Source organism: Girardinichthys multiradiatus, chromosome 12 (genome assembly GCF_021462225.1).
Source record: "Girardinichthys multiradiatus isolate DD_20200921_A chromosome 12, DD_fGirMul_XY1, whole genome shotgun sequence".
Taxonomy (NCBI): Eukaryota; Metazoa; Chordata; class Actinopteri; order Cyprinodontiformes; family Goodeidae; genus Girardinichthys; species Girardinichthys multiradiatus.
The window spans coordinates 12,124,061-12,139,889 of record NC_061805.1 but is presented as its reverse complement, the minus strand read 5'-3'; the positions used below and the strand labels follow the sequence as shown (position 1 = coordinate 12,139,889).

Below are 15,829 nucleotides of genomic sequence, written 5' to 3'. Positions count from 1 at the left end.
CACGTGACGTCGCCCGGTACAGCAGAGCCAGGGTCCCACCCTGGACCCAGGCCTAGGGTCGGGACTCGCCGGAGACCGCCTGGTGGCCGGGTTGCTTCTCGCGGAACCCAGCCGGGCCAAGCCCGAACGAGAGACGCGAGGCCATCCCACAGTGGGCCCACCACCTGCAGGAGGAACCGTGAGGGACTGGTGCAAAGAGGATTGGGCGGTGGACGAAGGTGGAGACCTCAGCGACCCAATCCCCGGATGCTTAGGCTGGCTCTAGGGACGTAGAATGTTACCTCGCTGGGGGGGAAGGAGCCTGAGCTTGTGCAGGAGGTCGAGAGATATCGACTAGAAATAGTTGGGCTCGCCTCCACGCACAGCGTGGGCTCTGGAACCCATCTCCAGGAGAGGGGCTGGACTCTCTTCTACACTGGAGTGGCCCACGGAGAGAGGCAGCGGGCTGGGGTGGGTTTGTTTGTTGCCCTGCAGCTCAGCCGTCTCGTGTTGGGGTTTACCCGAGTGGATGAGAGTGTCGCATCCCTGCGCATTCGGGTTGGGTACAGGTCTCTGACTATCGTTTTGGCCTACGGGCCGAGCGATAGTGTGGAGTACCCGGCCTTCTTGGCGTCCCTGTCGGGGGTGCTGGATAGTGCCCCTCCTGGGGACTCCATTATTCTGCTGGGGGACTTCAACGCCCACATGGGAAACGACAGTGACACGTGGAGAGGCGTGATCCGGAGGAATGGCCTCCCCGACCTGAATCCGAGTGGTGCTTTGTTATTGGACTTCTGTGCTAGTCACAGGTTGTCCATAATGAACACCATGTTCAAACATAAGGATGTCCATCAGTGCACTTGGCACAAGGACACCCTAGGCAGGAGGTCAATGATCAACTTTGTTGTTGTATCATCAGACCTTCGGCCGCATGTTTTGGACACTCGGGTGAAGAGAGGGCTGAGCTGTCCACTGATCACCACCTGGTGGTGAGTTGGATCCGCTGGAGGAGGAGAAAGCCAGACAGACTTGGCAGGCCCAAGCGCATAGTGAGGGTCTGCTGGGAACGTCTGGCGGAGCCCTCGGCCAGGGATGTATTCAACTCCCACCTCCGGGAGATCTTTGACCAGATTCCGGGGGATGTTGGAGACATAGAGTCCGAGTGGACCATGTTCTCTGCATCTATTGTCAATGCTGCTGCCCGTAGCTGCGGCTGTAAGGTCTCGCGGCGACAATCCCAGAACCCGGTGGTGGACACCGGCAGTAAGGGACGCTGTCAAGCTGAAGAAGGAGTCCTATCGGCTGTGGTTGGCTTGTAGGACTCCTGAGGCGGCTGACGGGTACTATGAGGCCAAGCTGAGTGTAAAGCGGCTGGGATGAAGATCAGCTCCTCCAAGTCAGAGGCCATGGTACTCAACCGGAAAAGGGTAGCTTGTCCTCTTCAGGTTGGAAGGAAGTGCCTGTATCTCAGGGTCTTGTTCACAGGTGAGGGAAGAATGGAGCAGGAGATTGAGACGGATCGGTGCGGCTGCCGCAGTAATGGGGGCACTGTGCTGGTCCGTTGTGGTGAAGAGAGAGCTGAGCTGAAAAGCGAAGCTCTCGATTTACCGGTCGGTCTGCGTTCCTACCCTCACCTATGGCCATGAACTTTGGGTCATGACCGAAAGAATGAGATCCCGGATACAGGCGGCTGAAATGAGCTTCCTCCGTAGGGTGGCCGGGCACTCCCTTAGAGATAGGGTGAGGAGCTCGGCCATCCGGGAGGAGCACGGAGTAGAGCCGCTGCTCCTCCACATCGAGAGGAGCCAGTTGAGGTGGCTCGGGCATCTATACCGGATGCCTCCTGGACGCCTTCCTCGGGAGGTGTTCCAGGCACGTCCCACCGGAAAGAGGCCCAGGACACGGCCCAGGACACGCTGGAGGGACTATGTCTCTCGGATGGCCTGGGAACGCCTTGGGCTCCCCCCGGAGGAGCTGGAGGAGGTGTCTGATGAGAGGGACGTCTGGGTGTCCCTGCTGAGTCTGCTGCCTCCGCGACTCTGTCCCAGATAAGCGGAAGACGACGAGTACGAGCATCCATTCCTAACCTTTATCTGATACAGAGTGCACCAAAGAATATGCTGTTGGACCAAAAAAACCAAAAAGTGAGTATTTTCTGTCTAGATGCATTTAATTAAGATGAAAACATCTCATTATTCAGTACCTGACCTGCACATCACCAAGAAAACTGGCAATTGATTACATAGGCTTGGATCCACAGCTACACAGAAGGAGTTGGTCTTATTTAACAATTCTGAGCTTACATTGAAGATGTGCACAGACACACATTGGACGCATGCTCTGTGGGTATGCTTAGATTTGTGAACATACGATCTTTCAATGCAAACACTGCATGGATCCAGTTCTATATTAATAATTCCAAATTTAAAAGAGAAATAAAAAGGTAAAAAGAGACACTTCCTGAGATAAAAACAGCAATTATTCATGGTCTATGGTTTGAGTCAAACATAATGGATTTTCATTTTCTTATCGTGGACCTTTACTATCGTGTTGGTTTTTTGACTTTCTAATCTTCTTCCTAAAAAACACAGACATCACTTACTTTTTAGTTTCTAACTCTAATTTTATTTATTACTGATAATTTAACGTAGCTAATTAGACGGTTGCATAGCAACCACAATAATGCAGCCCTGCTCCTTTTGAGCTTTTCCTCTGTTACTGACAAAACCAACAGCTGTGTCTTTGTATGCGGGGAGGAAAAAGGCCATCAAACATTTTGGTGGTATTAATGGTTTATATACTGAGCTGTTGTGTACTCAGTGTAATTTACATTTCTTAGATTTGATGTTTGCGGTACTTAATGTAATTACACACAAATATACAAAAATTAACACATATATGTTTAGTTTGAATTTGTAGCTGAATAGATAACCTAATCAGAAGAAAACAACAATCCAAATGATCCAACTAGTAATTAAAGAAGTGTATTGGGAGCCTTTACTCTTCCACTGTCAAACTTAAACAAGAAATGTATTGTTAAAAGCAGACAACTCTGCAGACATGTTCTCCCTCCACGATTCTTACCATGTGCAGCAGGGTTTTGTTGTCTCTGAGGGATCCAACCATTCCCACTACAGACACAGTGAACATCACCAGGCCAAGCAGGATCAGCACCACTGCAGGAGCCAGAAAAAGACCCTCCAGGGTTCGATTCTTCTGCCTTTCCACTTCCGCATACACTCCCACACACAACACGCAAAGACCCATGAGCTGAGTAGAAAAGAAAGATGGTTCATGACGTGATCCAGTTTAGAAAAATCAGCATATATGTGTAGATTGTTTTAATGCAAACACAAACGAGCAGATCAAAAATTACAATTCCTTTAAATTCAATGGCGTAACTTAAAGGATTTTACTTAAAACTCTTTCTGTTAACCAAATGTCCACCATCATGGCACAGTGAAATGCTTATTTTGTGCTGCGTTCCATTAACCTCAGAAGTTGGAACTGGGATATCGGAGTTTACATAATCTCAGAGTTGTAGCGTTCCAGTTTCCTGCTTGTTTTTATTTGTTTGGCTAGCAACTGTAACAGCTGTCTTACAACAATAACAATGACAATAACACTGTTCTATGTGATATTTCATGCATATAAACAGCATTGAAACAACTGGCCTTATAAACACTGAAAAATAAATGTTACATAAATAACTAAAAACAACTAAAAAGAGTCACAGTAAGAAAGTTTTACTACTACTGATGCAAGTAGCAACAATCTTGAATGTGGAAGTTGGGTATTGTCGTTTTGCCCCGACTTTCCAACTTGTAATTCTGACTTTTGCTGGTGTAAAAGGGAGTTTTTTCTCTCCACTGTCGCTACATGCATGCTCGGTATGAGGAATTGCTGCAAAGTCAACGCCAGTGACTGTCCACTGTCTCTACATGCTCATCCGGGAGGAGGGAATGCTGCAAGTCACTGACTGGATGCAATCTGCTGGATTTCCTTAGATAGAAAAACTTTTTATCCAATTTGAATAAAAAGCTAACTCCGACTGCACTGTTCAATGGTTAGAATTAATTGGAATGTATGAACCTGACTGTTGTGAAGTGCCTTGAGACAACATGTGTTGTGAATTGGTGCTATATAAATAAAACTGAATTGAATTGAATTGTTGCATCACTTCAGCTTCATCAGTGTTTGATAGATTCTTAGCACTAAAAATCAGCCTATAAGAAATTAGCATACTTTACCAGGATGTTTAAGTTATAGGTTATTCATAATAACACGCAGCTCACAGCTCTCAATTGTAACTCGTTAATGTCATTGAAACAATGCAAATGCCACAAACACTTCAAAGTTATCAAAGGAAAATGGGGGAAGGATAGTTAAGGTGCAAGTTTTATTGAAACAAGTAAGGTTAATCTAAAAGGCTGTTGGTGACTTATGTCAGTGTTATGGAGCAAGTACATTTTCTTTCAGAATAGAGCTACTAAAGTCTCAAACAGGTAAGAATATGTTTATACTACACATAACAGGATGATGTGGTACGAGATCTTGCAGTATAAATTGGCATAATATTTCTTATCAAGGTGAAGTCTGTCTCTCAAAGCAAAATCCAGTTACCATTGGCATATGACCAGCCCTACCTATGAAGGTTCATGTTTTATGCTTGAGACCCTGTTCTATTTATGTTTGAGAGGCTTATTTTGAAGTAAGAAAGGAAGAACTTCTTCAGCAGCCCTGTTCTTATGGAGGAGCCGACTAATATAGACCTCTTCTCGATTAGGGTGAAGTTCTTACAAAAGCAAGATCTTTAAATTGTTTGTGCGGCATCATTTTTGGGTAGACAAGGCTGCATAATATATTGCAAATTTATCGTTTGCGCAATATAACTGAACGGAAAATCAATATAGCAAAATAAGTAATTACTAAAATTAGTAGGACAGCAATAAAACTGTGTTAATTATTGAAGTAATATGGATTCAGACTCCCTAAGTAAGTGAGACATTTGGTGACACACGTTGTTAAAACCTGTTTTAATAGCTAGGGTTGTGGTGAGGGGGTGAGGTCAATAAGAAACTACTTATTTACATGTTGCAATAAACCCAAAGCAGAAAGACATTAATACTATCTAGTTAAGCATTTGATTATTTATCCAGTCATTATCATTATGGTGACACTGACCAACATTATCGCATAACACGTTTTCCTAATAGCCCTGGTATCCAGCACAAACTAGAAAATGGTGGTGGTCACCATTTGAAGTAACAAATCTATTAACAATTATGCTAAAGTTGGCTTTGGAGCCTTCTACTGGCTCAAACTAAAAGATAATTTCCCCTTTTTTTCTATGGTAGTTAACTGCATTTTATCATTTGTAGTTCAAAAGCTTACATGCTTACACCGATTAAGTCTGAACTGGATAATTCTACACTTAAACTGGAATTTGATTTATTACACCTTTATTATCATTTGCAAGAACACATACAGACAATTTCAGATAATGACATTTATTAATCTTAACTAAATGATTATGCTGTCCATGTATACATACAACTATTATTTCAGAAACACAATGGTTGTGTAGGGGTTGTGAAAAATCAACATTGGTCTCATTCTAATTTTATATTTCAACTAGTCATCACATCGCAACACTACTTTCATTTAGTTAATGGAAACCGCTACAATATATGAAGTAACCATCTTTGTTTGTGTGCCATTGATTTTCATTTGGACACAGAGGCAATCTACTCCAACTCCATTTACTGCTGGGAACTCTCTATAAAACCTTGTTAAGTAATTCAGGCTGGGTTCCAACATCCAGTGTCAGGACTAACCTTCCTTTCAGCTGAAATATACAAATGTGGAACAGACTCAAAGGAAAATGATATCACTACACTTGCCCTTAACCTTTCTAATGATGGCTTAAAAGTGATACTACAAAGATCTGATCGGTAAAACCTGAATAAACTTGACTTTTGAAACCATGCCATTCTCAAATAATATTCCAAATGTACAAAAACACTGTATTATCATCAGTCAAAGAGAGCTGGAGGGAGTCTAGATCAATCCCACTGAGTTTCATTTCTGTCATTAGAATCATACTTTAATGGGATTAATTAAACCTAATATTCCCACAGCGATGATAGCTTTAATTAAGTCGACATGGCTAGCTTAGGGCCAAAGGAGCCTTTGTCTGATGAGCAAGTCCACAGTGGCCAAAATCACAGCAGTAGAAAGGAGAGATAGAGGAAGAGGCAAATCACATTATAGGCAGTATGACGCTAAATGGTCAAGCTACTAATGGTTTACAACCATATTCAACAGAAAGCTTCAGCGTACTGCTTTTGTAGAAAACAGTGGAGGTGAAAATACAATCAAGAATGTGTAACTGAACAGGAATACTACTACTATTTGCTTCCTAATGCAAGGTCAGAGCATGAAAATTTACATTAGATTTGTATTTAGAACTTTAGAATTTCTAAATTCTGGATATCCTTATACAAACCTTTTTATATGAGCTTTTATTCCAATAAAAAAACATGATGTTCAAAACTCAAATTACTACAATTTTCTAAAATAGGGGTTGGTTGGTTTTCAGAGTGATGGTTAACCAAGGTTTGAAAATGTTCTTGTTTCAAAGTCACTGAAATTCTCATTCATATCCTCCCTATGGTTTAAAGGGGATGTATCATGCAAAATCAACTTCCACAAAAGCAACACAAGCCTTTAAATTCATTTTGTTGCGTACTTAAGAGCCTGTAGGAGTGCAGAAAAGTTGAATTTAGTCTTTCCAAGTGCTGTGTAGATATCTTTATATTTTGTTTAGGTCATATTTTTGTTCAGTTTCCTCTATCATCTGTTAGGTTATTTCAAACTATTACATCATAGTTTTTGCTGCAGAACAGTTAAATAAGGTCATGGACTTCTGGCTGATCAATGTTGCATATCCGCCATATTTATTTCTCGCTGCGATTTTGTAGTCCAAGCTCAAGTATGCCCACGCTGAAAGAGGATAAGTTTGATTCAGTTGTTGGGTGTATTAACCCACACAATTTATTACCCTGTCCCCCAGCATCAGAACCTCCTGGTCAAATTTTGTTTTTCATGGAAATGTTCCCACATCAGAGGGGACATTTGTATGTCCCCCACTTCAAGGATGAGTTCTTCAAAAACCTCCACCACTATCAAGAAGGATTTGCTGAAAGACTTCATCTGATTAAGGGGTCAGTTCCTTCTGTCTATAGAAACAACAGACGCAGCAAAGCAGTAAGCTTCAAATTACACTAACATGACAACAAACTTTATTTTAGACATAAATTTGTCGTATTTGATATGTCCTGGCCATTATTTTGATAGCAGTAGCATTGTGCCTTCTGCTTATATCAGTGCTGTGTGCTGCTTTTAGCTCCTTAAGGACATAAGGGTACTGCATGTTTTGTATAGTATTTTTGCATTATTTTGCTCTTTTTGTCTTATTCTGTGGCACTAGATAATCGTTATGAAACTACAAAAATGGCTGAACGGGTTATAGTTAAGTGCACCTTGACCTGGAGGGGAGTATGAAGCGCCTCAACAGCATTTAAAGAGACCACACCAAAACAAGTTGCTCTCAGATGCACCTCAGAACAGGGGTAAAAGAGGGGCCTGTGGAGCAGCAATAACAAGGAATTCAGACCAAAGCATTACTCCTCCACTTTATATAGACCACAACTGAATAATTTAAGTGTGAAAAGGAAGGATTTAAAAGCATGATATGTCCCCTTTATGGTTCTCGAACCATAATACCAAAGATAGCACTGGAGTGAGTGGAGTTTCTGAATAGAGAGTAGAGCTGAGGAGTACTACACCTCTTCCACTTGTTCCTGCACCCAGCTGGTCACCTGGCTTAAAGAAGTTTCAGATACGTTCAACTCAACTTCAAAATAGACTAATATGGCTATATGAGAGTATTTCTGGTCACAAAACAGGCTGAACTCAGATTGTTATACTTTTTTTAAGTTGACTAAGAGCCTAATGGCAAACACAATCTGAGCAACTTCATACCTCTAAAATAAATAAATTTAGCGAGTGTTTGTTCATTTTTCCTTAAGCTTATATTTTTATGCATCAAAATAAAAATAACAAATGATGGCTATTAACAACATTAATATAACTGTTATGAAGTAACAGCTGTTGGACAGGAGTGGGACCGTCGGGAGGGCGATAGTTTTAACATATTACATATGGCAACGAGGATAAAAACCACATATTCAGGAGAGGTTAGGGCATAGTGTGTGCCTCGTAAAGGGAAGTTAGTAAGTTGTAAACTAACAGAGGCAGAGCGAAACTGGTAGTGGGGAACAATGGATGGGCTCAGTGGTGCCGTTCAATAGTGAGCTGCAATGCTGTGAAGAATATTGTAAAATTTTGGATTATTTTCTCGTAGCAAATGACATTAAAGAGGAGGACTGGAAGCGAGCAGGGTTGCTGAGTTGCGTGGGTGCACAGACTTATGCCTTGATGAGGAATCTGCTCAGTCTGGTCAAGCTGGGGGATCGTTCCTATGCTGAGTTGATGGGGTTGTTGAACAATCATTTTCACCCCAAAATAAGTGAAATAGTACAGCGGTGGAAATTTAACACAAGAAATAGAAAGCCTGAAGAAAGCGTGGGTAATTATGTGGCAGAGCTGAGGGAGCTCGCACTGTATTTATGGGGAGTCCCTGGTGTTGATGCTGAGGGGTCGTTTAGTGTGTGGAGTAAATGAAGACAGGATACAGTGCAGGTTGTTAGCAGAGGATGGACTAACCTTTGAAAAGGTGCTGAAGTTTGCTCAAGCCATGGAGGCAGCTACAGAGACAATGTGGACTTGAGAAGCATGGCAGAGCAGTTACGACTCAATAAAAGAATAGGTTTGGTGAACAAGATGGAGGACTTCAGCTCAAAGCCACAACCGGATTTCAGGAAATACTACACATTTGGAGGGACAAATCATGTGGCCGGGGACTGCAGGTTTGTCACAGAAAAGTGCCACAATGGTGGCAAGGTGGGACACAGAGAAGCGCTTGTAGAATGAAAGCAGAACAAAGAGGAGGGCGTGGCAGACAAGGAAAACGTGCACATTTCTTACAAGAGGAGGATATGGAGAGTGTGGAGCAAGGGGCCGAAGTGCAGCATATAAAAGCAAGTAGCGTGACCATGTACAATATGCATGAGGAGATTAGTATTCCAAGGAAGGAACCTATCAGAAAGGAACTGAAAGTAAATGGACGGATTGTAACATTTGAAGGAGACATAGGCTGTGGTTACACTATCATGTAAAAGGAGACATTTAAAAAACTTTCTGAAGGCAGTAACAAACCTAAAGTAGGCAAGTGTGGGATCAAACTGAGAGCAGAAGGAGGCCACAAGGTGCCGGTGTGGGGAGCAGCCAAGGTTAAGGTGGAGCACAGAGATAGGGTGAAAAATCTAGCTGTGGTGGTGGTTAAGGGGTCTGGACCTAGTTTGATGAGCCATGGGTGGATTAAGGCTCTCCAACTAACTGGCAACCTGTGTATAAGATAAAAGGCAGAGAAGAACCCTTACAGAAGCTACTGGCACGACATGAAACAGTGTTTAAGGAGGAGCTAGGGACACTAAGGGGTTTCACAGCAAAGATACCGGTAGCTAGTGACACCAAACCTTGCTTCTATAAGCCACGATCAGTGCCTTTTACTATGAAAAGGAAAGCTGAGCCGGAACTGGAGAGACTGTTGGAGAAAATCATACAACCAGTGAAATTCTCCGACTGGGCTGTGCCCCTTGTACCAATACTAAAGCCAGACTCTGGCACCAAGATTTGTGGGGACTACAAATTGACAGTAAACAAGGTGTCACCTGTAGAACAATATCACATTCCAAGAATGGAGGACATGATAGCAGGTCTAGTAGGAAGAGAAAAATACACCAAGTTAGATATGAGTCATATCAACAGCTTGTACTGGATGAGGAATCCAGAAAGTATGTCACAGTGAACAAACACAAAGGACTGTTTACATACACCAGGTTACCATTTGGTGTAAGTTACATTTTTCTGCGCACTATGGAGAGTGTGTTGCAAGGGGTTGTTCAATGTAGCGGTGTATTTGGATGACATTATTCTAATGGGAAAAAATTACCTAGAACACCTTCAGACATTGGGGGAGGTTTTGCAGCAATAAGTGGAGGCGGGACTGCGCCACAAATGGAGCAAGTGTGGGTTTTTTTTTAAACCAATTAAAAGCTCTTGGATTTTAAGGTGTATGGAAGGGTTGCTTTGCAGCTTAGAGGGGCATTATTATTGTGTGAGTTTTAGCAATTAATTGACCTGTTGCACACAACTTTAACATAGTTAAGTACAAAGGCAGCACACAGTCGAAAATAAATAATTCATTTATATTTGCTTACAAGGCAGCATTAAGTAAAATCATAGGTTCAAATGTGAGCGCAAATAACCCAATGTGAAGGCCTACCAGCTTCATCGGTGGTTATTTCCAGCCATTGGAAGGCTTCTTTCCATGCTGGGTCGATGCCAGACCTCCATTTCTTATGCTTGTTAAGCCCCCCAACTGCAGCAATGACGTCCTTGTCTATGACTGACGCAGTACTGGCTTTAGGCCCATCATTTTGCTCCTCGCCATTAGTGGAATGACCGTCACCCGATTTTGCTTAGCAGCTACCAGGAAGAACGCCCTGATACAACGGCATTTATACCCAGCCTTCGAAGGTGACTTGATTTTAGAATTATTTACTGTTAGCGGTCGCACAGGGTCATAGGGTGAAAGGAAGCGGGAACAGACTCAGTGCATACGCAACAGACGACCACACGGAGGAAGGCCATATGTCAGGCAAAGGGCCGATACGCTCATAAAAAATGAACCTATAAAAAAATATTCGGCCTAATTTCAGCGTAACGGCCCGCTACGCTGAAATACGCTGGCGAGAACCCTGAGATGGTCAGGAGATACCTATTGGGTTTGCATCACCTACCCTGAATGTAGCAGAAAAGAACTACTCACAGCTGGATAAAGAAGGATTAGCGGTAACATTAGGGGTACAGTATTTTCATAAGTACTTGTATGGCAAGAAATTTAGGACAATCACAGATCATAAGCCATTGATAAGTTTGTTTCATGAGATGAAGGCTGTCCCTCAGATGTCTTCACAGAGGACAATGAGATGGGCATTGCTATTAAGAGCATACAGGGGTTGGACAATGAAAGTGAAACACCTGGTTTTAGACCACAATAATTTATTAGTATGGTGTAGGGCCTCCTTTTGCGGCCAATACAGCGTCAATTCGTCTTGGGAATGACATATACAAGTCCTGCGCAGTGGTCAGAGGGATTTTAAGCCATTCTTCTTGCAGGATAGTGGCCAGGTCACTACGTGATACTGGTGGAGGACAATGTTTCCTGACTCGCTCCTCCAAAACACCCCAAAGTGGCTCAATAATATTTAGATCTGGTGACTGTGCAGGCCATGGGAGATGTTCAACTTCACTTTCATGTTCATCAAACCAATCTTTCACCAGTCTTGCTGTGTGTATTGGTGCATTGTCATCCTGATACACGGCAATGCCTTCAGGACACAATGTTTGAACCATTGGATGCACATGGTCCTCAAGAATGGTTCGGTAGTCATTGGCAGTGACGCGCCCATCTAGCACAAGTATTGGGCCAAGGGAATGCCATGATATGGCAGCCCAAACATCACTGATCCACCCCCATGCTTCACTCTGGGCATACAACAGTCTGGGTGGTACGCTTCTTTGGGGCTTCTCTACACCGTAACTCTCCTGGATGTGGGGAAAACAGTAAAGGTGGACTCATCAGATAACAATACATGTTTCACATTGTCCACAGCCCAGGATTTGCGCTCCTTGCACCATTGAAACCGATGTTTCGCATTGGCATGAGTGACCAAAGATTTGGCTATAGCAGCCCGGCGGTGTATATTGACCCTGTGGAGCTCCCGACAGACAGTTCTGGTGGAAACAGGAGAGTTGAGGTGCACATTTAATTCTGTCGTGATTTGGGCAGCCGTGGTTTTATGTTTTTTGGGTACAATCTGGGTTTGCACCCGAACATCTCTTTCAGACAGCTTCCTCTTGCATCCACAGTTAATCCTATTGGATGTGGTTCGTCCTTCTTGGTGGTATGCTGGATACCGTGGCTCTTGATACATCACAAAGACTTGCTGTCTTGGTCACAGATGTGCCAGCAAGACGTGCACCAACAATTTGTCCTCTTTTTAACTCTGGTATGTCACCCATAATGATGTGTGCATTTCAATATTTTGAGCAAAACTGTGCTCTTACCCTGCTAATTGAACCTTCACACTCTGCTCTTACTGGTGCAATGTGCAATCAATGAAGACTGGCTACCAGGCTGGTCCAATTTAGCCATGAAACCTCCCACACTAAAATGACAGGTGTTTCAGTTTCATTGTCCAACCCCTGTAAGTATGTCATTAAATACAAAGAGGGCAAGAACAACAGTAATGCTGATGGTCTGAGTCATCTGTGTTTCTAGAGAACCCAGTAAAAGAGCTGGCAGCAGAGGATCAGGTGTTAATGGTGGATAAGGACAAAGAGAGAGTGATGACATCTGAGTGGCTACAAAAGTGGACACACAAAGATCCAGTACTCTCCCGAGTGCCTAAGTATATTCTGGGTGGATGGCCCGGTACACAGCATCTTGAGTGAGAGACAACAGGAAGTGTACAGGACTGGTGTGTGTTGTGGGGGCCTAGAGTGGTGATAGCGGAACGAAGCTGATCCCCTATGTCGGAACAGCTACATCAGTCACATCTGGGTATGAGCTGAATAAGGGCTTGGCCAGAAGTTACATGTAGTGGCTGCAAATGGACACTGACATTGAAGACAGGGTAAAATCCTGCACTACTTGTCAAGAAAACAGACACAAGCCTCAATAGGCTCCGCTCCACCCTGGGAGTGGACATGGAGAAGAATAGAATATGCTGACCCCTTTTTGGGAAAAATTGTCCTAGTAATAGTGGATCGCCACTCCAAAAAGTTAGATGTGTATCCTGTTCCATCAGTCACCTCAGCCACCACCGTAGATTGTTTGTGAAACAGTTTTAGCACACCCGCCTCCCGGAAATGGTGGTTTTAGACAATGCCCAGTGTTTCAGAAACGAACAAATGAAAAAGTTCATGGCAAAGAACGACATTACAAATGTCAACTCCGATCCACATCACCCTGCATCTAATGACTTAGCTGAATAAGCGGTGCAAACTTTCAAAGAATTCATGACAAAGAGTATGGGAGACACCTTGGCAAACAAGTTAGACAGGTTGCTGTTTAGTAACCACATCACACCACAGTCCACAACAGGGAGGTCTCCCCCTGAGCTGATGATGAGCAGGAAGTTGAGGTGTACACTTGATTTCATACACCCTGACTTGAAACAGAAAGTAGCCCCAAAACAAGATAACCAAAAGTTGTATCATGATAGACATGCCAAGGAGCGCAAAATGGATACAAGGACTAATACAGGAGATGACGGGTCCTGTCTCCTACACAGTGAGGTTGGAAAATGGAAAGGTGGTTGGGCAGCATGTTGATCAGCTGTTGGCCCGCCTAGAGTCTTACCCTTCAACGGAAATGACTGAGGGACTACAGAAAGAGACCACTGAAGCTGCACCAGTCATCGGTGCTGCGATCTCAAAGAAACAAGAGACCTCCAGAGTGTATGAGAGACTTTGTGCAGTGATAGATAATAACTAGTAGGGGAACGAACTTTATGCTGTTGTAAAACTGTTATGGTAAGCCTAAGACTGTTGAATCGCAAGTTAGTTAGAAGTTAATGAAAAGGGCACGCTGAGTTATATTCTGTGGGGGGTTGGAGGAGTTATCTTATATTTTAATGTAGTTTTATTTTCTTTTATGGATTTTCTATTTAGTAGTTAAAACTACAGAGTAGTTTCAGTTTAAAGTTGGACGGGGGTGGGACCGTCAGGGGGCGATAGTTTTGGGCCAGTGCTGATTTGGTGGTTCTTCCAGTCCAGGAATAAAGCTGGTGCCTGTAAAGTCGAAGTTGTCTCAGTTATCCTTAAAGTTCAACATATTACAATAACTGTAATAAATTATTATGTTAGAGGTATGGATAATTGTTACTCTTTGTTTTAAATCAGCTAAATATTGATATACATTTTTGTTTGATTTTGTGTGTTAATACTATAGAACTTTGTATTCTCTCATACAAGTCCAAGCCTATTTAAAATTAAATAAAGAAATGGCCTGGTAAGCAATTCAACCTTGCTGAAATATATATTTGCTTTCTCATTGCTATTTTCATCCCATTAAGCCAAATATACCAGAAGGTCCTGATTATAAAAGGGTTATAGATGTAATATCAGGAATAACTGTGTCTGTGTAATAAATAGCAGAAGGAGTTAACGTTTGTATTTCTGACGGTTCATGTTTTCTGTCGGCAGAATTAATTTAATTATCATCCCTTTAAGAGTATCCAACGCCCTGCTCCACCGGGCTGTTTGTTGGCCACTGATCGCTCTTGTGTCAGAGCCAAAAACAATGAATATGACGCCAAATTATGTTAAAACACTGTCCATCTCTTGGCGTAATGCAAAAATATTACACTAAAAAATGGTATGGTGTTTTGAATATTTTTCGTCTGATGTGAATCATTCATCTGTTAGCTTGTATCCACAGAACTCAAAATTACATTCCGTTTGTTATTTTCCTCATTGGATCCATAAACTGAAAGCGGTATGTATGCGATCCAACAAAGGGACAGCAATATCAATTAAATCTCAGATAAACCCAGCTGGATCTTAGCGGGTTTACCGCTTTAAATGTAGATTCGATGTGGTTAAGGGCGATTTACTACTTTAAATTAAAATTACGACGAAAGAGGTCGCAAAATTGGTTTTAGGTGTATGCCGAACTGTGGAGAGGATTTCCCCATATACAATTTATATTAATTTTTAATTTCTTAAACATCAATGGACCGGGAGTAAGCAATAAATAAAAAACAAGTGTTTTGTAAATAAAGACTGGAAAGATGCTTCGAAATGTGACTGCTGGCTCGGCAGCTACGCTCAAATAAACTCACAGTGTATACAAACATAATAAAATTCACCTAGCACTTACCGAGAAAAGCATTGAGTAGACATTTAGTGTGAACTTGATGAAGTAATAGAAGTGGTTGCTTTTTCTCACTTCAGAATAGGACGGCATGGCTGCTTGCTTTTGTCAAGCTAGCTAAAAGGCTGACTAACTCTCCTTCGTGTAACTAGTCTAATGTAAAAAAAAATATGTTAATGAAATATAAAATATTCCCTTTGGAACATTAGATACATTTAATAGAGGTATCAGGATTTTAAATAAGCAGCAGCAATCATTTCTCAAACAGTACTGCTATACAGCCGCCGAGACGAAAACACTTCCGTATGGCTAGCCGCCTCACGCTTTGTTTTGACTCCATTCTTAAAGGAGCAGTCACACCAATTCAGTTTCACAGGTGAAAAAAAAAAAATCATATAATTATATTATTTATAATATAAACGACGAACTAAAAACACAAGGCTGTGTAAACCAGTCTAAAGGGATTGGTTGATATCTGTGAAGCAAAATGCTGTTAAAAGGTTTCAAGCAATATTAGATAGATAACCCCCTTGGCATCTTCATTTATTATAAAACCAGATTATTTGTTCCTGGAGGCTGAAGCTAACAGAGCAAAGACCAAAGAGGACTTTCATCACCAATCTCAAATGTATTATAACAGTTTGTGTAAGCTCAGTTTAATGACCATTTTAACATATAGTAAAACCTGCATTGGTTGCTAAAGCGAATGCAGTGATTAAT

The 15,829-nt window shown here is 42.3% G+C and overlaps 1 protein-coding gene across 1 annotated transcript in view; it reads right to left on the bottom strand.

Annotated features, from left to right (window-relative positions):
• The window catches only part of zgc:110329 (uncharacterized protein LOC550500 homolog), a 42,347-nt gene extending 26,909 nt beyond the window's left edge, over window positions 1-15,438 (bottom strand). Inside the window, exons 1-2 of the mRNA XM_047382503.1 lie at window positions 15,116-15,438; window positions 3,064-3,249 (exon numbers count right to left, since the gene is read on the bottom strand). Of these exons, the coding sequence (XP_047238459.1) occupies window positions 3,064-3,249; window positions 15,116-15,202 (273 nt within the window). The 5' untranslated portion in view covers window positions 15,203-15,438. The remainder of the gene's footprint in view (window positions 1-3,063; window positions 3,250-15,115) is intronic.
• Window positions 15,439-15,829: the final 391 nt, after the last annotated feature.